This window comes from Saccostrea cucullata, unplaced genomic scaffold (genome assembly GCF_032062105.1).
Source record: "Saccostrea cucullata isolate Sc308-1 unplaced genomic scaffold, CSIRO_AGI_Scuc_v1 ctg281, whole genome shotgun sequence".
NCBI classification, from domain to species: Eukaryota; Metazoa; Mollusca; class Bivalvia; order Ostreida; family Ostreidae; genus Saccostrea; species Saccostrea cuccullata.
The window spans coordinates 334,615-359,963 of record NW_026926059.1 but is presented as its reverse complement, the minus strand read 5'-3'; the positions used below and the strand labels follow the sequence as shown (position 1 = coordinate 359,963).

At 33.9% G+C, this 25,349-nt stretch overlaps 3 protein-coding genes and 1 pseudogene across 5 annotated transcripts; 1 reads left to right on the top strand and 3 right to left on the bottom strand.

The window, feature by feature from the left end:
- LOC134270540 (putative nuclease HARBI1) overlaps positions 1-25,349 on the bottom strand; it is a 319,031-nt pseudogene that overhangs the window by 179,576 nt on the left and 114,106 nt on the right.
- On the bottom strand, positions 253-4,578 carry LOC134270499 (serine protease inhibitor Cvsi-2-like). The gene is made up of 3 exons (XM_062752720.1): positions 4,497-4,578; positions 672-788; positions 253-372 (listed from the first exon to the last, which is right to left on the bottom strand). Exons 1-3 carry the CDS (start codon positions 4,537-4,539, stop codon positions 260-262), a joined length of 273 nt encoding a protein of 90 aa, XP_062608704.1. The 5' UTR covers positions 4,540-4,578; the 3' UTR covers positions 253-259.
- Positions 7,028-9,118, bottom strand: LOC134270522 (squidulin-like). Its single transcript, XM_062752749.1, has 4 exons — positions 8,862-9,118; positions 8,652-8,746; positions 7,977-8,142; positions 7,028-7,606 (listed from the first exon to the last, which is right to left on the bottom strand). Exons 1-4 carry the CDS (start codon positions 9,063-9,065, stop codon positions 7,355-7,357), a joined length of 717 nt encoding a protein of 238 aa, XP_062608733.1. The 5' UTR covers positions 9,066-9,118; the 3' UTR covers positions 7,028-7,354.
- Positions 15,493-23,789, top strand: LOC134270520 (tetraspanin-9-like). Of its 3 annotated transcripts, none has more exons than XM_062752745.1 (9): positions 15,493-15,535; positions 18,195-18,268; positions 18,579-18,809; positions 19,159-19,233; positions 20,539-20,652; positions 20,791-20,979; positions 22,395-22,484; positions 23,067-23,141; positions 23,530-23,787. In XM_062752745.1, exons 1-8 carry the CDS (start codon positions 15,508-15,510, stop codon positions 23,130-23,132), a joined length of 867 nt encoding a protein of 288 aa, XP_062608729.1. In that variant the 5' UTR covers positions 15,493-15,507; the 3' UTR covers positions 23,133-23,141; positions 23,530-23,787. The 3 variants fall into 3 exon arrangements, with proteins under 3 accessions (XP_062608729.1, XP_062608730.1, XP_062608731.1); XM_062752747.1 differs by lacking the exon at positions 15,493-15,535 and adding an exon at positions 16,043-16,095 and having other exon boundaries at positions 23,530-23,786; XM_062752746.1 differs by lacking the exon at positions 23,067-23,141 and having other exon boundaries at positions 23,530-23,789.

Genomic DNA, 25,349 nt, shown 5'->3' with positions numbered 1-25,349 from the left:
ATAAAAGGTCAGTTAAACAAAAACTTATTAAAGGAGGAAAATTGTGTTGGTTCCATAACTGGCATAGAAACGTTAGAAACCAAAACCTGACGGAAATTGTTTATGACATTGTGGTATATTTTATCTTGTCACATGGTTAACGTATTTATAAATATAGGCTGATTTGTGATATGCTTTGTCCTGAGTATTCCTTTATACAAAAAGAATAAATTCACATGTAATAAACATCACAAGTCGATATGAGATTGAGTGAGTATTTTTATTTTCCAATGTAGTCGGGGATACATTTACACACACTCTCCACACAGTGATAATGGGACTTGCTGTCATGACAACGACCAATCGCTGCACAGTCCAGTATGTCGCTGCATGCTATAAAATAACTCGCATATTTCAATTACCTTAGGTCTATAAAAATATATGCCAGTTCAAATTTCTTTATCTGGAATAGATTTATTTACATCTGCCTCTTACTTAAAATAATTGAAACAAAACCAGAAAATTAAGGTTCATTGCCACTCTGAGAAGAGAGATAACTCTCACTGGAATTATAATTACCATTATTCTTTTAGAGGAAATGTCCAGGTAACAGGTTGTTCTTGTCTAATTCTTTGCGCAATGAAGGAGAGGGACAGTGACCCTCAATCAGCAGTATACGGTCAGATACTTACTCTGAGAAGCGTCACAGGTACAGTGACTGTTATGACAGGACAGGTGTGTGGAATTGTTAGGACAGATGGTCAGTTTACAAGAATCCACGTGACTGCATCTCTCGGCAATAACGAGTGCTAGAAAAACAAGATGTGTTTGTGAAACACTGATGCCCCCGTATAGCATCATAGCGAAGATTTAAACTTTTTTAAAACGCAAATTTAATATATTGGTACCCAAAGTAGGTTATTCTCACTGGAAATTTCATAAATAGGGAAATCTCCAAGGTCACGGCCAAAAGTTCAAGGTAATTGGTATCCAATGAAAGGTCTTGCCACAAAGAATACATATGTGAAGTATGGAAGCCCTAGTCCTAACCGTTCAAAAGTTATGTCCAAGGTTATACATTTTAAAAAAGTAGGTCAAACTCCAAGCTCAAAGGGTCAAAGTTCTTGATATCAAATGAAAGGTCTTGTCACAAGGATTAGATATGTAAAGTAAGAAATCACTAGCCCTAACCCTTTAAAAGTAAAGGTCAAGGTTTTCGTTTTAAAAGTAGGTCAAACTCCAAGGTCAAAGGGTCAAAGTTCTTGGTATCCAATGAAAGGTCTTTTCACAAGAATTACACATGTGAAGTGTGAAAGCACTAGCCCTTACTTTCAAAAGTTATGGCCAAGGTAAACGTTTTTTCATAAGTATGGAAATCTGCATGGTCAAGATCAAAAGGTCAAAGTTGTTGGTATATGACGTATGAAAGTCCAGGCCCCCAAACCATAAACTGAGAACAGACATAAGTCAAAATTTCAAATCGATATAACTTTCAAAATAATTTCGATATCAAAATAAAATTGTCAACATATGTTTCAATTGATGTATTTTGCACATTTGCAAACTTTAAAGCTAATACATCGAATGGAACTGAAGAGATTAAAAATCAAAATTTTGACTAAAGTCTATTTTCAGTTTATGTTTTGGGGCCTGGTGTCTACTGTTCAAAAGATATGGCCAAAATAAAAGTTTGGAATTTTTGTGGATCAAACTCTAAGGTCAAGGTCAAATTTGGTGGTACCCAAAAGAAAGATCTTGTCACAAAGAATACACATGTGAAATATAAATGTCATAGCTCCACTAAATCAAAAGTTATGGGCAAGGTTAAAGTTTTTGCGGACACACAGACAGACAGACGGACGGACGGACACGACAAAAATTATACACCCCGAAACTTCGTTTACGGGGACATGAAACATCGATTTTTCAAAGTTGTGTAATGATTATACGTGAAGATTTAAATTCGAAAAAATCATCTGGGTTATCAAGTGAAAAAATTGTGATAAGGTCAATCAAGTAAAAAAATGGTGATAAAGTCATTTTATCTAAAAATTGTAGGAACAAGCAGTTCTTAATCTATTTTTACACTCTGATTCATTTATGAATTCCAATAAAAATGTTCCGAATTTGCCAACACTCTTTCCTTTTAACTGATCAATACTTATGCAAAATAATTTGAATACAAGATGTGTTTGTGAAACACAATGCAACAAAGTTCCAAAAACTATCTTTAACTTGTAGGTCACAGTCAAGGTCACAAGGTCATTGACCTTGGTGCCATTTGAATGAACTTAATTATCTAAGTATACATACCAAAAATAAAGGCTTTATCTCCTATGGTTCAAAAGTAATGGCAAAGGTTTGAAATAGCTATTCTTGCTTAAAGGTAACGGTCAAGGACAAAAGTCATTGATCTTGATGTCATTTTGAAGTCTTAGAGTTTAATAAGTGAAGTATACATACCAATTAGGAAGTCTTTATCTTTCATGGTTCAAAAGTTATGGCGAAAGTTCGAAAAAGCTATTTTTAGCATGTAGGTCAAGGTCACAAGGTCATTGACCTTGGTGTTTATCTTTATTTCCTATGGTTTAAAAGTAATGGCAAAGGTTTGAAAAAGCTATTTTTTGCATAAAGGTAACGGTCAAGGACATAAGTCATTGACGTTGATGTCATTTCGAAGTCTTAGAGCTTAATTAGTGAAGTATGCATACTAAATATGAAGTCTATATCTCTCATTGTTCAAAAGTTATGGCGAAGGTTAAAGTTGACAACAGACAGACAAACAGACAGGACAAAAACAAGATACGCCTCTGATCTATCGATCCGGGCACATAAAAACGTTTTTTTTTTTATAGAAAAGGTTTACTTGATTAATGGCAGACTAACAAAAAACAAAATACTTTTCATTTTTTCTATCGTCCTGTTTAAATCATTTTCATCTGAATATGAGTCTACGTCCCCCAGCTGATTAGAAAAGCAAGAGCATTCTCTGTATTACATGTAGAATAAGTTTAAATGTTGAGGAAAGATAATGAGAAATAAGTTAGAACAAGATGTGTTTGTGAAACACTATGCGCCCGGCGGCAACAAAGTTTAAAAAAACTATTTTCAGCAGATAAGTGAAAGTCAAGGTCACAAGGTCATTAACCTTGGTGTCATTTGAAGAACTTCATTAGTGGAGTATGCACACCAAATATGAAGTCTCTATTTCTCACGGTTCAAAAGTTATGGCGAAAATTGTGTAAAATCTATTTTTAGCATATAGGTTACAGTCAAGGTCACAAGGTCATTGACTTTGGTGTCATTTGAAAGAGCGTCATTGGTGGAGTAAGGATATCAAATATGTAGTCTCTATCTCTCATGGTTCAAAAGATATGGCGAAAATTCAAAAAAGCTATTTTTAGCAAATAGGTCATAGTCAAGGTCACAAGGTCATTGACCTTGGTGTCATTCGAAAGAACTTTATTGGTGGAGTATGCATACCAAATATGAAGTCTCTATCTTTGATGGTTCAAAAATTATGGCGAAGGTTAAAGTTGACAACAGACAGACAGACAAACAGACAAACAGACAAACAGATAAACAGACAAACAGACAGGACAAAAACAATATACGCCTCGGATCTATCGATCCGGGCGCATAAAAAGATATCGAGGTTCTCTTTTGAAATAAACATTTTGCGAATTCATTAAATGGTCGATACTATATGTATGACCTAATGACCAAATAAAATTGGTCTTCATTGACATTTTTTCATACAAGTCATTACCGAGTATTTCTACACTAAATTGTCTAGATTTTTCTCTTTTTGCCCGATCATGACCAGGAGCACACGGCGGGTGTGACCGGTTGACAGTGGATGCTTCATCCTCTATGACACCTGATCCTACCTTTGACGTTTTTAGTCTGCTCTTGCTCTGCTCCCAATTTGTATTGTTCCGATGGACTTTTGAACTTGAACACTTTTATATCTTAATATTTCAGATCTTAAAATTGATCAATTGAAATCATACTTATGTGCGTTTTCGGAGTCTTATCCTTTATTACATTAAAAGTAGAATACGTTTTGGTACAAGGTGTTTTAACCCCCTTCCCCGCAGTCACGCATTTTAACGCATATACCATTTCCTATTTCTAACGCAAAATCACGCATATACCGTTTCCCCGCAATCACGCATTTTCACGCACTTTAAAAAGTTCATTTAATCTTTAATTTAATGCCAATTTCATTCATTTTTATACTTGCAAAGATCTCATAAATTAAGAAAAGTTATATTTGTATTATAATTCTACGTCATGATATTATTTACGCTAAAGTGTAGAGAAACGTGTACCACGCTATAAGGTGCTTGCGGGGAAATGGTAAATTTCTATTTCCATGACGTGAACATTAAGTGTATGTTGTATAACAGTTCAGTAAGTTGTAAAGAGTTAAACAATGACGTTGTCATAATTATGCAAATGATAATGAATTAATATTACGTAAAGAAGTAGAATTATCTATACCCCTTACATACCCAAAGCACTGACAGCAAGGACTATTGCCAACAGTTGTCTCATTGTGACTAAGTGAGAAATTAATAGGTAAATCGTGATAGTGTTATATAGACAGAATGAGAGATAAGACGGCTTCTTGTATCATGCCCCTGCGATAAACATTTCGCATTTAGCTACATATATAATATTCACCAATAAAGATCAATAGCCTTCGAACAGAGTTCTGTGTATGGAATAATTCTAAGTAGTGTCATAAGCAATACGATATTGACCATCGGACTTATTGCGTTCTTTTATGTACCACTAGTATTATATGACAGCAAATCTGATTTCGAATAATTGGAATTAGGCTGACAAATATATATATTATATTAACACTGTAAATGAATTAATATTTAAAAGAAACAAGATGCGTTTGTGAAACACTATGCGCCCGGAGGCAACAAAGTTCGAAAAAGCTATTTTAACATAAAGGTCACAGTCAAGGTCACCAGGTCATTGACCTTGGTGTCATTTGAAAGAGCTTACTAAGTGGAGTATGCATACCAAATATGAAGTCTCTATCTCTCACGGTTCAAAAGTTATGGCGAAGGTTAAAGTTGACAACAGACAGACAAACAGGACAAGTACAATATACGTGTACGCCCCGAATTTATCGATTCGGACGCATTTAAAAACTTTTAAAAATATTATGAGGAATTGATTAAAGAAAGAATGGAGAAATTTAATCCATAATTTTATTGATTGTTTTGTTTATACGTTGTTTAACGTCCCCTCTAGAGAATTTTTCACTCAATTGGAGAAGCCACCACTTTCAGGTTGAAAACTTCAACTTCTGTCCTATACTTGGCACTTAGTGAGGGATCTTTTTCGTGCCAGCACCTACTGCGACACAGGGCCTCGGTTTAAACGATCTCATGGCAAATTCTTTCAAACAGACTGATGTTACATTCCTCCGACTGCCAGGGGAATGGACATATCACCAATATGTTTCATGGTTCTTCTTTGCGTATTATGAAAATAAAGACTTTTAATATACATCCAAATCTGCATTACACAAAAATGAGTGTAAGAGCGACACTGAAGTACATTTACATATAGTCTATTATCATCTCTCCGTGCTTTAAAATTGTAAAGCGGGTAACTGTTCTGTGTGTGATTAACTAAAATTGACATTTAATTCCAAAATCACTGATTCCAGTTGATGAATTCGAACCACAGTAATAAACCCTATATTAATATCCCCTGGCGTGGTTTTCAGACATATTATGTGTTTATATATATTACATCTTATAGAAACTACCTTTTAAAAGTTCTAATATATCCAATTAGAGTGGTATTAAAACTTGAAGAGAACTTTAAAGTGATTATGAACGCATTACGCTCTAAATCTCCCCGTCAAACAACTTACAATTCGGTGCCTGTAAAACGAAGTCTTAAATCGGATGAAGTTTGTAGTGGCAAGAACATTAAAGGAAAATAATGAACTCTCTCTCGAAATGAACGTGGTCGTTTTCTCAACTTTCTTGTCCATCTTGCCGAAAAGTCTCAAAGTTCATGAATAATATATAGCATGGGAGAGAGCAGCCTGATGTAGGAGGTGTGGGTAATATTACAACCATCACCTTAGATGGCCTAATACAATCTAATTCAATCTATGAGCGATTGGGAAAATGGTCTTAGAGGATGTAATGTGAACCGCAAAAAACAAAACAAAACAAAACTAACCTTCAACAAGGAAGCATGAGCAACATAACAAACACGACAGGTTTTGTTTACGACAGGACGACGGACGCTGAAGGCGCTATGAAGTTTACCGTGTCTGTGGTTATGGTGTACGGGGGTGCTGTTTTTGGCGTGTTGCTGCTCGGGTTCTTACGCGGACTTTCCAGAAACCACGACGATGAAGACAAGCAGGTTAATTCATTTTTAAGAGACATTGAAAAAACAAGAATACGATGTACAAAAGAGAGTGAATTGAATGCTGTGTATAAAACGCTAGGGAATCTAGATCTACAATGGAAAAGTCGGAAGGATCGAAACACCGGAAGTGCTCTTGGAAGAGGCCTAGCTAATGTGATGGCTATTCCGGTAGTGATGTCACGGGAACGTTATAGTGGTGGGGTCCGGAAGTCACGAAGGACCTCATGGAATCGTATAAAAAATATATCTCGTGCTTTTTCCCGACGGAAAAAGGCAAAATCATACCCAGGACTCAATGCAGAGTCAAGGATAGACAGTGGGATAGGTGATGAACCTTTCATGGATTTAAGAGAAAAATTCGAAGAACAAATGTCAGATTTTAGGAGTAGGGAGGATAAAACAATAAGGATACAGGTGGACATTAACACGGTCAGTGAGAGATCAGAAGAATCGGACTGCGGGAGTTTTCTAAGTACTTCAAGTTATCTAGTGTCTTCTGAAATTTGACGATAGGAACATGATTCTAAGGATTTATTTAAACATCATAGAGTTTAATTCAACTGAGTTTGATAACCATTTTACAGTTTCATTGTTGCAAAGCGGTGTGTCTTTCAAGTTCTTTAATCAATTTCTCTGAGATTGTAAAAAATTTTAATCAGCTTTTCACAACGTTGACAAAATAAACCATACATGTATATTTATATAAATACAAAATAATTTGGAAATTGATGCAAAAGAAAACAAATTTGAGTAATATGAAGTGTTTCATCTTGGTCCAAGGCATGCTCTAGACACACTGCAAATAGCTCTCATTTCATTTGGATTTCAATTGATTGTAATATAAACTATAAAGCAAATTAGATATCAATGATATAAATTCATAATTAAACACAACACTGATGTTTATAAGTGTCCATACATTTCTCAAAGACGTGAGGTCTTTACACTGTATATATCACACGCTTTCGTAAGCCTTAAGAAATTCTTCGTAAGATAACGGCCCCGTGTGATTTTTGCTCCATTTGATCAGAATGTCCGAGATTTTTGGCGCCTGTAAATGCAGCTCACTATCTCTGTGAAGGCCGTCTAACAACTCCTTCCGGTCCACTTTTCCGCTTCCGTCTGTGTCCAACTTCTGGAACAATGATCGCATGACGGGTGTTGTCGACTTCACGTTCCATATTTTCAAAAACTCTTCATAGTCTATCTGTAAAACGCATAAAAATTATGCAAGAAAAGTCGAGATGTTAAAAAATGATTCTGAGAATATTCTGTTTTAATCAATGGATTATTTGAATCAAAATGCGGAATGTGGATAGTGCAAATATTGCTTGGTTAAAAAGTCTTAACATGCCAGGGGTGCTAAGTCAATACGTTGCCATTGGACTCCTGACAATTTCATTAGAAATTTTAAAGCTTGCCTCTCTCATTAAGAAGCTCTAATAAAATTACAGCTTTCCTCAATAGATATAGTGTAAACAGAAAGGATTCGGTTGAAATCTCAGAACCCTGGCATTGACTGATCGAGAAGATGAATTCTTAATACATGTATCCTGTATATATAAAGAAGACTTCACCTTCTTGTCTTCGTCTTTGACGAGATAGATGAGCATCTCGGAGATTTTTTCCGCGGACACGTTAATTTCCGCCTCATTGCTAGCCGCGTCCAGAATTTCATCCCGTGTCAGAAATCCACTTCCGTCTTTATCCAACTTCCGGAAAGCCCGCCGAAGTACGATTTGTCTGAAGAAAAGAAAATCGGCTTCATAGTAATTTATATATAAAATAGCAAAAATTTATAAGCACCTTTTTGCATCAGACATAATATATGTTGGTTTACATAACTAAAAAGATTATTTAAATGCTCATATTATTTCTTTTAAATCGTTTGAAAAAAAAATCTCTCTACTTCAGACTAAAAATGCAAGGAAGAGAACAGAGAGTTTCAAAGAAAAGTTATGTCGAGGAATAAAGATGCCATTAATGAGTACCGAGTAACTTGTCCGTGTATCGGCAGAAAGATGATTGTTTCTTTTTGATTTAGGAACATTTGCCAAACATCTGCAATGCTGCACACTTGCATGGTGCCCGATTTATGAGTTAAGGATCGTTTACACATTGTATATCTTACTAGTTATATCACAGAACTATTTTGTTTTCAAGTTTGCATTGATGTTCAAAAAACTATAAATACCAATTTTCTTAGCTATTCTGAAGTTATGTCAGGAGTTTCTGATTTTTTTAATACCCACTTGAAGTCTATTTTGGGAACATTGGCCATAGATTTCACAAATTCATCTTTTGATATTTTATTATTCTTGTCCACATCCAAAGACTGGAATATCCTCTAAAATACAAAATACATAATACGAAAACTTTACTTAAATTCTTAAAAATGCATCCAAATGTCTCTAAAATAATACCGAAGTTTTAAGGGGCGTGGCTGAGAATGCTGTACCTACCTTTGCCTCCTCCTGTGTTCCTTTGAACCCTGACCTTTGTAACACATTACAGACCTCCGGGAAGTCCAGCGACCCATTCTTGTCCTTGTCAACCTCATCGAAGTCTTCCTGTATCCTCGACAGGTGGCGCTGTACCCAAGATGCAAAATCCGCCATACTGCTGTACACAGCTTTTGCAATGAAATGAAGATGCCAAGCAAACATACGTAATTTTATGTTAAAAACTTTCACCAGTTGTCTACTTAAGAAATCACAGCTGCGCGTGCTGTTTTATTTTTGGGAGCAGAAATTAGCTCTCTCTATACACTTTGGTAATTAAGCCTGCTGTTATTTGTTTTGGAGGAGTCGATTGTCTGTGGCTCCTCAACCCATTACTTCAGAAGATCTTTGATGGTCAGTAATTCAGTAATCATCGTTAGTGTTATGTGGAAAATATATTTTATAGTATTTAAATCGAACCAATACATTTACTTTTGATGGGCATTATTGAAATCACACCTCAAAAATATTTAAGAACAATTGCAAAAACCATGCGGCAAGTACACTGTAACACTTTTTTTCATTTTGTGTACACACATGTATTTAAAAAGCTAATTTTATTAAAATTAATTCGGTCTAATTTTTTGGTGTTATCTTTTAAAGACAAAAAACCTTTGTATGCTTGGGAAAACTCAAGGTCTGTGTCACAGTAGGTGCTAGCACAAAAAAGGATCCATCACTGAACAGAGGGCCTAAGTGCCGAATAAGGGGCTAATTTACAGCCCTCACCGGCAAATGATGGCTTCTCAATATCAGAGAAAAATTTTGGAAGGGACTTTCAACAAACAAACAAATCTCAAGGCTTTTGTAAAACATTTAATCATTAACTGCACGGACATTGGTGTTTCATATCATAATGTGCATAATTTTAGATTAGTCTTCTCAATCTTGCTTAACCATTTGATAGTCTATAGCTATTTAAGACATTTTGGTGACCTCAAAATAAACTTTAACTGTCAGATTTATGCGGCAGTCGTATTGCTCCTGTACGGAAGCCCATTTATACGGAAGCCTATTTAGGACCTATCAAAAAATATTTTTGAATTCGTTATAACGATTTTTAGGTCACCTGAGTAAACTCAGGTGACCTATTGCTATCACTTTTCGTCCGTCGTCGTCCGTCATTCGTCGTGCGTCGTGCGTTAACATTTGAACATTTTCAGCTTCTTCTCTGAAACCACTGAACCAATTTCAACCAAATTTGGCATATAGCATCTATGGGTAAAGGGGAACAAAAATTGTGAATTTCATGGTCCCTGCCCCCCTGGGGCCTGGGGGGGTGGGGCAAAAACCACTAAAATTAGTGTAATCTTTAAAAATCTTCTTCTTTACTCCAGGACATTAAGCAGTCAAACTGTTTGCATGATTGTAATCAACATTGAGTCCTCTACCAAAATTGTGAAATTCATGGGGTCATGGGTTCTAGTGCTAGGGCGGGGCCAAATAAGTATACAGTGAAGATGCATTATTTCTTTGAAAATCTTCTTCTCTGCTACTGGGTATTAAATAAACCTACTAAGTACATAGTTATGATGAGCAAGAGTGCCTCTACCAAAATTGTGAATTTTATGGCCCCAGGGTGAGGGGTTCTGGTGTAAGGGTGGGGCTCTATAGATTATAATAGTGAAATTACATGAATTCTTTGAAAATCTTCTTCTCTGCTCCTGGGTATTAAATAAACTAACTAAGTGCATAGTTATGATGAGCAAGAGTGCCTCTACCAAAATTGTGAATTTTATGGCCCACGGGTCAGGGGTTTTGGTGTAAGGTGGGGGGGGGGGGGTCTATAGATTATATAGTGAAAATACATGAATTCTTTGAAAATCTTCTTCTCTGCTCCTGGGTATTAAATAAACTAACTAAGTGCATAGTTATGATGAGCAAGAGTGCCTCTACCAAAATTGTGAATTTTATGGCCCCAGGGTCAGGGGTTCTGGTGTTTGGGCAGGGCTCTATAGATTATATAGTGAAAATACATGAATTCTTTGAAAATCTTCTTCTCTGCTCCTGGGTATTAAATAAACTAACTAATGCATAGTTATGATGAGCAAGAGTGCCTCTACCAAAATTGTGAATTTTATGGCCACAGGGTCAGGGGTTCTGGTGTTTGGGCAGGGCTCTATAGATTATATAGTGAAAATACATGAATTCTTTGAAAATCTTCTTCTCTGCTCCTAGGAATGAAATAAACTAATTACAAAGTTATGATGAGCAAGAATACCTCTTCCAAAATTGTGAATTTTATGGCCCTAGGGTCAGGGGTTCTAGTGATAGGGTGGGGCTCTATTGATTATATAGTGAAAATACATTGAATCTTTGAAAGTTTTCTTCTCTGCTCCTTGGTATTAAGCAGATGAACTACCTATATAGTTATGATGAGCAAGGGTACTAATCTTCCAGAATTGTGAATTTCAAGGCCCCAGGGTCAGGGGTACCATAAAGGAGGGGGGGGGCTGTACTTATATACTGAAACTGGATGAATTGTTCGAAATATGCTCCTTGGTATTAATCAAATATTTTTGAAAAGCAAGGGTGCCTTTTCAAAAATTGTGCAATGTGTGGATCTAGGCCTAAGGGTGAGGGGTTCATGTGTGATTGGGGCATTACTGATCATGCTGAATATTACTGATTACTTGAAATGCATTTTTTGTTCCCCTACCCTGCCTATGGGTATTAAGTAAACAAACTAAGCAACTGCTAAGTGTATTGTTATGATGATCAATGGGGCCTCTTTCAAAATTGTGAATGCCATAGCATCTGGATTAAAACATGAATCAAATTCAATCACTGGAAAATTGTTGCATAATGCTCAGGTGACCTATAAGGCCCATGGGCCTCTTGTTAGAATTCGTTTTAACGAATTTAATTTGTTATAACAGACTCATTGAATTCGTTATAACAAATTTAATTTGTTATAACAGATTCACTAACTTGTTATAACGAATTTAATTTGTTATTACAGATATATTGAATTCGTTATAACGAATTAAATCTGTTATTACAGATTTGTTGAATTCGTTATAATCAATGCAAGAGAATTTGTTTTAACAAATTTTTGAATTGGTTATAACGAATTCAACAAATCTGTAATAACAGATTTAATTCGTTATAACAAATTAGTGAATCTGTTATAACAAATTAAATTCGTTAGAACAAATTTAATGAATCTGTTATAACAAATTAAATTCGTTATAACGAATTCAATGAATCTTTTATAACAAATTAAATTCGTTATAATGAATTCAAAAAATCCGTTATAACAAATTAAATTCGTTATAACGAATTCTAAAAATCGTTATAACGAATTCAAAAATATTTTTTGATAGGTCCTAAATGGGCTTCCGTAAAAACGAATATTCGAATCATGAATTTATATAACCAAATTCTTGAATTGGTTATAACGAATTCAACAAATCTGTAATAACAGATTAAATTCGTTATAATAACGAATTCAACAAATCTGTAATAACAGATTAAATTCGTTATCAAGAATTTACGGAAGCCCATTTAGGACCAATCAAAAAATATTTTTGAATTCGTTATAACGATTTTTAGAATTCGTTATAACGAATTTAATTTGTTATAACAGATTTTTAGAATTCGTTATAACGAATTCAATTTGTTATAACAGATTTTTAGAATTCGTTATAACGAATTTAATTTGTTATAACAGATTCTTTGAATTCGTTATAACGAATTAAATTTGTATTTACAGATTCATTGAATTCGTTATAACGAATTTAATTTGTTATTACAGATTTATTGAATTCATTATAACGAATTTAATCTGTTATTACAGGTTTGTTGAATTCGTTATAACCAATTCAAGAATTTGATTATAACGAATTCAACAAATCTGTAATAACAGATTAAATTCGTTATAACGAATTCAGTAAATCTGTAATAACAGATTAAATTCGTTATAACGAATTCAATAAATCTGTAATATCAAATTAAATTCATTATAACGAATTCAATGAATCTGTTATAACGAATTAAATTCGTTATAACGAATTCAATGAATCTGTTATATCACATTTAATTCGTTATAACGAATTCAATAAATCTGTTATAAGTTATAACAAATTCAATTCGTTATAACGAATTCTAAAAATCGTTATAACGAATTCAAAAATATTTTTTGATAGGTCCTAAATGGGCTTCCGTATCTTCTAGTGCCTAAAATGAAAAAAAATCAAAGTGTTGGTTAATAGAAGTATAGAATTTATTGTAAGTCGCCATTTTGAATACTAATATATGTTTATACAGAGATTTATATAAAAAGAAAATCGGAAATAAAGATATGATAACAAACGTACTTTTGTCAGACATATCACTTATCTACGTTCATGTATGTACTTAAAAGCCAATAACGTTTTATAATCATCGATAGTTTTCTTATTTTACGGATTTTAAAAGTTATGCAACAGTTGTGCATTGAAATTTCAACATTTAGAATAGAGATTAAGAAAATTCCAATCTAATTTATTCCAAAATGTTGTTAATATAAAGTGTGCATTCAGAATGTATCCTTCTTGACGTAATCTTAAAGTGTTTGTAATAGTTGCATTCCTTTTTTTCGAATCTCTTTCCAAAAATTTTAAAGTAGATGTACTTCATGAAAGAAGGATATGGAGATAACAAACAGTATTCGATCTCAAAGTCCATAAAACAATACAAAGTAAGAGCAAACACGGACCTCCAAAACATCAGAGTTGGGATCAGGTGCCATGGAGGAGGGAGCATCCCCTGCTGACCGGTCACACCCGCTGTGTGCTCCTTGTCATGATCAGGAAATACCGGAAAAATCCGTCGTCAATTCAGTGTATAAATAATGAACAAACAATTGGTATGAAAAACGTCAGTCAGCATTTGACTCAATGATAAATTGTATTAGCTGACAAGGTCATTGATTCGACCATAGAACTTACGAAATGATGACTTTAAACGAGACTGTTGGTATTCTTGTTTCATCAACTTGTTTGACAATAATTTACCTCGTTTTAGAAATTGTTCATACGTAGAGCATGCTCTTGCGTATCGAATCAACTGAGATGTATACACTCCGTATGCAGGTGATGAAGGTATATTGCTGTATAAGTAAGGGAAGTTGACGACAGAAAAGTTAAAGTCGTAACGTTTATCGAATAGCTTGGTTGTTAGGTTACCATTAACGTGTTCTTCAAGTAAAACATCTAAGTATGAAACAGATGTGTCAGACTCTGCCGTGTCTTTAATCTCAAGCTCTCCTGGATATATCGTATCAACGTAGGAATGGAAATTACCATTGTTAATTGACAATACGTCATCGATATATCTGAAAGTCGAGTTGAAGGCCACAGCAAGTGTTTTATGTTTTTCACGCATAAGATTTTGCATAAATTCTGCTTCATATGAATACAAAATTAGGTCTGCTAATAACGGAGCGCAATTGGTACCCATGGGAATTCCAGTAGATTGCTGGAAGACCTGGTCTCCAAAAACCACATAGATATTATCAATCAGAAACTCAAGCATCTTCTTGATGTCAACTTCAGAGTACTTGTGTGTGCAATCAGAATTTGTTTTAACAAAATAATTTTGCAAATGACCAATGACCAGGTAAGTAAATTTACGAGTTCCATTTTTATTGAAGAAGCAGCTGTCAATGATATCAAAAAGCCTGGATTTTAATTTGTCTTGTGGAATTGTTGTGTATAAAGTTGAAAAGTTGTAAGTTTTTAAGCTGTTGCTTTTGGTAAAACCTTGTGATTTCAAATTGTCCAAAAGTTCTTTAGAATTTTTTAGTATCCACATCTGATTCACACCACCTCTTGAATATATAGTTGCACAGTACTCTTGAAGTTTTTCCTTCACTACTGACAGTATCTTAGTGAGGAGTAACGAAAGAGGCTTGGTTGAACATTTACTGGAACCCGCAATGTATCTTTGTTTGTAAGGATTCTTATGACGTTTCGGAATCCAATATATATAAGGTAGTTCAAATTTATTTTGGCTCTGTGGAATATTAAAAATATTCAAAACTGACGCATGATTTTGAAGAATTTCCTCCTTAGAAAGGGAAGTATGAGTATAAGTAGGATTACTACTTGTAGAATTAAATCCAAGTTTTTCTAGAATACAATTTATATAATGAGCCTTACAAACGAAGACAATGTTGTTACCTGCTTTGTCGGCAGGAACCAGTACGTACTGATCATGTAATCTATCTAATTCTTTTTTCACTTCTGGGTTACTAACACAGAAGGATAGATAGGTTTCATATTGCCCCTCAATCATTTTAATACGTGATTTTAACATGGATCTGACACATTTCATCCATTCTGACAAAGTGTCAGTTGACGTCTTCTTTTTCATATCTGGCCCATATTCTGGAATTTCTATCTTTTGTTCATTCGTGCAAGATTTATTTTTATAATTATATATTTAAGGGATTGTTCAACTGTTTGGGTATTAACATCATCACCGGACGTGAAAATGAGTTCAACATGACGTCACACTTTATTCTTTCCGGTGCCTGTTTAGTCTTGTCTCATGATTCCTTTGCACTTCGTTATTAGGTACCGAGGTGCAAGGGATCATGGGAAAAGACGTTGACTAGTGCCTGATGTGCAATCGCCATAAATCTGCTATAGGTGTACAGCTTACTTTTGCTTCCTGTAGAAGAAAAGGAAAAAACTCATATAAAATACAGTAATTTTGAAAAAGGAACATAGAACATTTTTTGTATAGATTAAATCGAGAGAAAAAAAAATGAAATGAAAAAATACCTTTAAAAATACTCAGGTAAACCATCGCGATTGCACGATATTGGTCTTAGTGGACAAAGCAGGTAACATTGTCTTTTAAAGTATGAAGCCATAGTTTTTATCAGACTAATCATTCCGTTGTGTGCCTTAAAAAAGGAGTGCTACACCGGGGTTGGGGGGGGGGGGGGGGGGGGGCTTTAGAATTTTTATAACCTAACATCACATATACGCATTGTTTATAAATATATATATCTCACTTTTATTATTATTATTATTTTATTAATTTATAAAGCGCAAAATCACATATAGTTTCTATGCGCTGGACTAAACCCATATCTGCTATGTATGATGTCCGCATTTATAATAATTACCGGACGTTGTTCGTGAAATCATCGGAAACGTTAGAAATCCTGTTTACGACTCACACAGTTATAGCTCAACAAGAGGTAAGATCCTTCAGCATTTTCTTATAAGTTTAAATGTTTTGAAGAAAATTTGTAATTTAAACTTTTATTTATCTAATAATAACATTTTCATTAACAGTCCGCAATGGTTAAATTTTAAAAATAAACAATATATCCTAGTTGATAGTAAAAATAACTCTCTTGTGAATTATAAGAAACAGGCTATTACTTGGCTATTCCTCTTAATTTAATCAATGTTTTCTTAACCCCAACCACAGGCCTTTGGATCGCTTAAATCCGACATTAAAAAAATTGGGGGTGTTTAAAAAAAGAGTTTTTTTTTTTAACACTTCCAATTTTTCGTCAGTCGAATGAAAGCGATCTATATATGTTTCATCTAAGGGCCTGTAACTTCAACACTTGACCCTGATTTTTAAAGAAATAATGTTATGTCTAAATAGGAAGCTATTTTTATACCGCCGCTTGAAAAGCGGGAGGGTATATAGTAATCGGGATGTCCGTCCGTCTGTACGTTCGTCTGTCCTTCCGTCTGTTACGCTTTGGGGTACTCATCTCTTATCCGCAACTCCTCTCATACCACTGAATGAAATTTGATGAAACTTTCACAGAATCTTTATTACATATTGTCATTGTGCACCTCCTATTTTACTTTTTGATCCGACACATATTTTGGGTTTCCCACCGCAAAACATGGACACTGCTATAATACTAGTATACATATGGGAGGGGAGTGGGGGTATCATTTAGCGAGCTCATTGCTCACAGTACCTCTAGTTTTCAATATGATATGTGACAAGAGTGTTTTTCCGATTACAAGCAAGAATATGCACTCAAAATATTTCATGAAATATAGTACAGAATCAGATTTTTGCCACATTGTAAGATCATTGGAAATAGAGTGTTACAAGCGTTTTTGTTACATTTTCAATATTTTTTATGCATATTTGTCAATACAATATTAATTAACTAGCCGCAAAAATTTATATATATTTATATGTGAGCGAGTGTGACCGGTCGACGGGATATACTAACTTCTTTATGACACACGATACTGCCTGTAATGTTTTTAGAGGATCGTGTTTGCTCTTCCCCAATTTGTATTGTTGAAATGGATTTTGAGCTTGATTATTGTTCATTGTTCAAAGTATTTCACCAAATTTAATTTTGATGAAACATAACGACAAAGAAAAGAATTCAAGCTGAAAAATCAATTCAGAATCAGAAGCAGATCAAACACGGACCTAAAAAACATCAGAGGTAGGATCAGGTGCCATGTACGAGCACGTATTCACCGCCTACCGGCCACACACGCAAAATTATTTTACTTCGACTGTGAGGTTTTATAATTATCGACCAAGTATAAACCGATTGAATTTCTTTAACATCGATGTTTGATTTGTCTGTATGCTGTTTAATGTCCCTCTCGAGAATTTTTCACTCGTATGGATCCGCCACCACTTGCCGGTGGAGAGCTGCAAATTTTATCCTTTACTCGACACTCAGGGCCATTGAGCAGGTAGGGATCTTATTCGTGCCAGCACCTATACTGCGACACGGGGCTTTGGTTTCTACGGTCTCATCCGAAGAACCGGTCTCCAAATACCACAATGGGCTCCTTCAACGTAAGGATCAACACCTTACGTCGCGACTCTAGAGCAGACACCCTAACCAATGCGACACGCGGGCGACATATTTCGACATTCCTAGTGAAGGTGTAGAAAATAGAAAGCAGGATTTTGCCGTGATGGCGGAATTTTGAATTCCGTGTTCTCGTTGATATGGCGGACCTTAATGGTTTAATAACATTTTGTCCTACAGGACTTTATCTCGAGCACGGATGCTTAACTAATGTAGATCAGGATTTCTTCTGTAAGAAGGGGGATATCATTGACGTCTTCGAACAGAACCCGGAAATTCATCTATAAGAATTTTTGAAATAAGAGCAATAGCTTCCGAGTTTGCGAGAGGTTTTAGTACACATAACAGCTTACAGAAAGGTTCTTTGAACAATGGATTTGTTGAAAACAATTGAATTCATTTGTCTTTCTAATGAATAGGACAGTTTTTTCCAGATCATATACTAAAAGGACGTTTATGAAGTTAGTTCTTTTATTTTGCAGAAATCAAGATGGGGTTGGATTGTGGAGGCAGAATGGGGCAGATCATTTTGGTTGGCATCAACATAATTTTTATGGTAAATAATTATTATAATTATGAAAATAATCAAAAAGGCTAATTATAAAAGTAGTTTTAAGATACAAAAAATTATGAGTTGAGTCATTTTAAACACGATGTACGTATATTTAACAATTGAAAAATCAAATCTTAGGAAAAGTAAAATAAATCTGTTGATATTTGATACATTCAAATTGGATGTAGTACAATACGGTTAAATTCGCTTATAATGAGTTCTTTTGAACAGAAAATCTTTGTTAAAATAGAACATAATGTAAAATCAGGTGAAATTTTCCGGTGAAGTAGATGAATTGTCCTCCTTATTTCAGTTGATGGGCCTCGGTCTCTTCGTCCCAGGGATCGCATTACAGACGAACTTTGATTTTGTCACGAACGAAATAAAACCTGTTTTAGACGAAATCAAAGTCACGGGAGTGGGTCTCGGATCCGTTATTCAGAATCTCGGGATCGGATTCATCATACTGGGCCTGTTTGTGTTCCTGGTGGCCACCTTAGGGCTACTGGGAGCTTGTTGCAAAAGCAAGTGTATTCTGACTATCGTGAGTGCCTTTTTTCTGCTGATTAATATACTACTGTAGTACATTACAACACATCTTTGTACGGGGATTACGTATTCTAAACGAAAAAAAAAACTTTGAATTATATTAGAGATAGTTAAAAGTTATATATGTATCATTTTTTACTTAAATCAATATTAATTGATTTTATTTTGATAATCTGATAAAATTTTATAATATAATCGCAGCCTTCGAGAAAAACCATGCAAATTTCTCGGTATTCAGGCATAGATCCAAAATAGCAAAAGACCATATCTGATTGCTAGTCACACTTTTCTTAGTAACATCACGTACTCCAGTACGTCAGTTTATGTGAATACTTGTATTTTAGTACGCCATTATCGTGCTGCTGTTGCTGCTGGCTCAAGTCACCGTTGTCATTCTTTGGTTCACCATGCAGAATACGGTAACGTTATAAGCGCTGTTTCTATTGGCTATATTATAGGGTTATTGGTATTATTGGCACAAGTTGGCTGTACAAATGCATGAGCTTGCGAGTGCATTTCCACAGCAAACGAGTGCCAATATTCACCAATATAAGTTCAATAACTCTTTTATTATATAGCTAAAACATTTCCTCATAATTTACAATAATTCTTCCAACTAAAAAATCAATTTAATGATTTTTTTTTCGGTATCGGTATTCAAATTAACGCCTGTCCTGTAAGTGTACATTATTATATAGCTAATAAATAGTCTCTAATGAAATACTACCAAAAATCTAGAGAATTTTAGCGTTCAATATCTTGACGTTTTATTGAACGCTAACGTTGTATTACGTATATGAGTATACCCGAAACATTCCCAATACGAGCGTTCAATATCGAACGCCCCATTGTAAACGAAAAAGTCGTCTGGTCAAATTCTCGGAGCTAAATTAAAGAAAGGAAGTGGCATCTAGGTAAGATGTTTTATTTTTCATACAAAAATGAAATTATTTATTAAAATATAGTACGTAGTAGACCCATCAAAACCTAAATAAGTAAATCATATCGCTCGGTAGGGTCATCGGAATGATGCGATATTGAACGCTGACAGGACAAACGTTAATTTGAATACCGATACTAAAAAAATCATTAATTTGAGTTTTTTTAGTTGGATTAAAAATATTATGAATTATGTGGAAATGTTTTAGCTATAAAATAAAGGAGTTATTGAACTTATATTGGTGAATATTGGCACTCGTTGGCTGTTCAAATGCACTCGCAAGCTCGTGCATTTGAACAGCCAATTCGTGCCAATATTCACCAATATAAGTTCAGTAACCCTATAATGTCGCATCATTCCGATGACCCTACCGAGCGTTATGATTTGCTTATTTAGGTTTTAGTGGGTCTAATACGTACTAAATTTTTAATCAATAATTTCATTTTTGCGTAAAAATAAACACATCTTACCTAGATGCCACTTCATTTCTTTAATTTGGCTCGGAGAATTTGGTCAGACGACATTTTTTGTTTACAACGGGGTGTTCGATATTGAACGCTCGTATTCGGAATGTTTCGGATATACTCATACACGTAATACAAACTCAGCGTTCAATAAAACGTCAAGATTTTGAACGCTAAAATTCTCTAGAATTTTGGTAGTATTTTATTAAAGACTATTTATTAGCTGTATGATGATGTAACTTATTTAATTCCTGCTATTTAATATTGCTGGTTTACCTTAATATTGTCTAATTTAATGTTATGCCTGAATTTCTTTAAAGCTTAACTCTACTGTAAAGGAGGAGCTGTCGACTGTGTTAAGGAACACTTACAATGAGGACAGCCTCAACGGAACTAGCCAACAGAGTAACGGATGGAACTTCCTTTTTCTGACGGTGAGTTCCTTTCACTTTCAATGGAAATGTAAAAAAAAGTCCTCAATCTGAAATGATTTTGTGTATAGAAAATAGAATAGCTCGACTACACGAGACTGAAGTAAATGAGAATTAAGTTTACTTTTGTTTCTTTTTCAGCTAAAATGTTGTGGTGTGAACGCAGTAACAGCCCAAACAGCAGGGGATTTCGCCAATACTCCTAACTGGAGTGATAAAATGCCAGGCCAGCTCATCCCCACGTCTTGTTGTAAGGAAACCACAGCTGCCACCTACACTGCATCAACTGACTGTACAAACAACGTGGCCAATGGAACATTCTATGAGCAGGTATGCATATTATGGTTAAATTTGACCACAGTCAGGGAAAGGTCAATATAAAACCCGGACTCATAATTATAAACTGCCCTCAAATCCAGGCTATGCAAATAAATATCCTTAGTTCAGTTAGTTTCTCTTGGTACTTGCATGCTATATACTAATCGGAACAATTTTCGGCTTTTTCCGTCAAGTTGAGAAAGTATTTCGTTTTCAAATTGAGGAAAAGGCCGAGTGATGTTCTTATTGGCTTAATACCTGCCAAATAAGATACGCCCACAATGATGCAAATACGTCGGGTCTTTATTTATGTTATTCCTAAAACATTGATTTTAAACATCTGTATGACAACTATAAGTAAAAAAATAATCTTTATAGTGTAAAACAATAACTGAAACCAGTTAAATTTTTTAATGTTACATGAATCACAAGCAGCATTAATAAATCCCCCCCCTTCAATATGGATAAAAACCTTGATAGTCAACACAACTGAATGACCACGTCAAGGGGGCGAGTCAACCAAGATCTATTGGCCACGTCAGGGGACCAAGTTGAATATATTTTGCTTTCTTTCTTTAAAATAAAGACACAGGGTTCATTTCCCAAAATAAATCTGTCATTTAGAAGGTCTATCTGTTGTCAATCCATATTTTCATGGCCAAAAGTGCGATGCATTTTTATAAAGATCCGCTTTAATGATTAAAAACTTCTTATCACATTAATAAGTATTATTGGATCAATAAACATCTATTTGTAATCTAACAACCAAACTTTCATGACAAAAGTGAGACTTCAATTTTTTTATCATCAACTTCTGATGGAAAGACCCGAGATGGTAATTAGCTAGTGTTTCCCCTGCTGAAAAAAACACAATATGGGTTAAACTTACTCATGATCAATATACATGTACCATTATCACCTATATATGGAGTTTACATCTTTAAGTTATTTCGAACAGAAGATGCCCTATCATTTCTAAATAAAGGCAAATACTACTGATAACATGTTAATTAAACACTGAAGTCACTTATATTGTTTAAAGGCATTATCTTGCAAGGTCTTTGGTCGATACATTGACCTAGTCAGTAATTGCATTCAATATATCAATCAGTCGAATACTAACTGTCGTTTTTCATTTTATTTATGAAGTAATACCCCAGTATGTCCTTAAAATATTCTTTGTTAAAATATATATTTTGATTGCTATTTTTTGAATGTAAAGCCAAATTCTTAAAATTTATGCTTATGACTATATGAAGTACATTGTATTTGAATGTAACGAATTTTGTAATGTATGGTTTTAATTTTAAATCTGACAGTATTCAGGATGAAAATTAACGCTATGCCAGGTAAAGTAAAGCGTATAGGTAATTATCAGTATTTCTTACTCAGAGTCATTTTTATTGACCGAATTACTATTGTTCTAGGGATGTTATGACGCGATGATTGCCAAGTTTGATACGTCCAGATATAGCAGTATTTTGCTAGGTACTGGAATAACGGTTCTCATCATAGAGGTAGGTGCTAAACATGATAATTTTATCAATTTTTTTTAAAAATATAGATTTCATCACTTCATTTATCTGATTATTTAAGAATATAACATACTTTGTACCTTACTAGTATTATATCCATATTATACATCCATACTCATGTTATTTATCATACTTAATGATACAGTACGTATATATGTACCTGTCATTAGAGTTGAACAAAGGCATTTGTTCTGTTCATAAATGAATCAAGGTTTTATTGACAGTCATAATTTTGGATTTATATATTTTCGAATTAGAATTGTGTCTTGTATTTAAAGAAAGGAACTAGTAAATGTGTTTCTTTTCTATTTATGAATAGTCAATAAAACAAATTTAGAACATGCGGTTCTATATCATACTGAGTTTTTTTTATAAAACAAAATTAAACAAAGTGTAAACTATTGATAAAAAGATTTGATATGTCCACATAATATATAATGCGTATATTCCACTATTTTCTCTCTTTGATGGTACTTAGACATATATTATATGTCTGAGTATCATACATTAGAATGTATATCTGTATGTCATTATATTTCAATATGTTAAACATTTTAATTACAGCTTGTAGCTATCATCGCATCAATTTTGATGTGCAGAGGAAAGTTTGGGGAAGGCAATTTAGTCTAAATTGATCATGTAAATAGATATTTACACTTTTCAAAGATATGTTTTATTACTTTAGGTACATGTACATCAAAGATAAATCTTATTCTTCTTACGCATGAATATACCCCTGTTTTATCAAATAAATATATTATTTTCAAGGCTACCATTAAATGCCTGTTTTATCCTAGTAATTTAGAGTGTCAATACTTTTAAATATTTTTAAATAAGAAAAGAAAGTAATGTACTATTTAGTTTAAGTTGTATTAAAAATGTTTTTATGTCGCAGATTTAAATTGCTCACAAGATTGATAAAATAAGAAAACAAGTTTATAAATTTTATATAAATAAGATTATAGACTGCTTAAGTTAATGAATACAACGCTGTCTACTATTGACTTCAATATTTCTCTAACTGTAGGTAATTGCCATCATTGCTGCTATCTGTATTTGCCGAGGCGTTGAAGACGATTAAAAAAACTTCCAATGAAATCAGCTCCAGCATTATAACTTACGACGTTACATACCCACTTCAATAACACAGATTTACTTGATATTTTACTAGAACAGCATACAAAGTGTTCTCTTATTTATCAAAGATAAACAAGTAAATGCACAAATAATTAAATGATTCTCTGAGAAATATTCTTTACTTGAACGTATTGGAACGTATTGGATAAATATTTTTTTTAAACAAAACAGTATATGCAATATGTCCATTTTTTCTTTCATTTGTAAATATACGTTAAATGAATTATAAAATTACCATTACATTTACTTTTTTAAAATATAATTTTGATGCATATTAATGAATAAACTATTTAAAAATAAGAATTTTATTACTTATGATATCAATATAAATGTGTAATTTTCCCCCGGTTGGCAGATAATTATTATCTACATCAGACATACAATGCAACTGGAAATTTTTGCCATGAAATCGATATCGCTATGTTTATTTGAACCTTTGATCAATGAAGGATATGGAGATAACGAACAGTATTCAAAGTCCATAAAACAATACAAATCAGGAGCAGAGCAAACATGGACCTCCAAAACATCAGAGGTGGGATTATGTGCCATGGAGGAGTGAGCATCCCCTGCCGACCGGTCACACCCGCCGTGTGCTCCTTGTCGTGATCGGGAAATAAAGGAAAATCCATCGTCAATTCAGTGTATAAATAATGGACTAACAATTAGTATGAAAAACGTCAGTCAGCATTTGACTTAATGATAAACTGTATTTGCTGACAAGGTCATTATATCGACAATAGAACTTACGGAATGGTGATTTTAAACGAGACTGCTGATATTCTTGTTTTATCAACTTGTTTTTCAATAATGTACCTCGTTTTAGAAATTGTTCATACTTAGACCGTGCTTTTGCGCATCGAATCAACTGAGATATATAAACTCCCTATGCAGGTGATGAAGGTATATTGCTGCATAAGTAAGGGAAGTTGATGATAGAAAAGTAAAAGTCATAACATTTATCTTAGAGCTTGGTTGTTAGATTACCATTAACGTCTTTTTCAAGTAAAAGATAATCAGACTCTGTGGTATCTTTTATCTCAAGCTCACCAAGATATATCGTAATAGGAATGGAAATTACCATTGTTAATTGACAATGCGTCGTCGATATATCTAAATGTCGAGTTGAAGATTATTAAGGTTTCGTTAAAGGTCAACATGTCCAAAAATTTATTTTTACAATAGCCCCAAAACTAAGTGAGGTATAAAGTTAAAACTTTTACAGTTTATAAATTTTTTATTGATTAACAGAGAAAGTATCACTTGATAAAAAAAAATACTTGGAAAAAATATTAATTGAGAAAAATTCTTCTTAAAAAATGCATATATTTTCAAAAAATACACCTAATTAATTCCGTGCTCTTAGTGAAAACCATCATTGCAGAAACAAAATATGTTTATCAATGAAGGGCAAGCTGGACTTGGATAGCCTCTGGAAAGTTGTTTTCCCTGTTTATTTTGTCCAAATGTTAAGACTTGAAAGTGAAAGTACATCGCAAATGGCGGATTCTATAGGGGTCATGTCTTTATACATGTCATGCTTTCAATAACAGCCTTTCAGAGACCATTCACGTCCAACTTGCCCTTCAATGATAAACATATATTATTCATGCAATGATGATTTTCACAAAAAGGAAAGAATTAAGCAGGTGCATTATTCTTTAAATATGCACATTTTCTGATACAATTTTTCTAAAAAAAAATATCTTT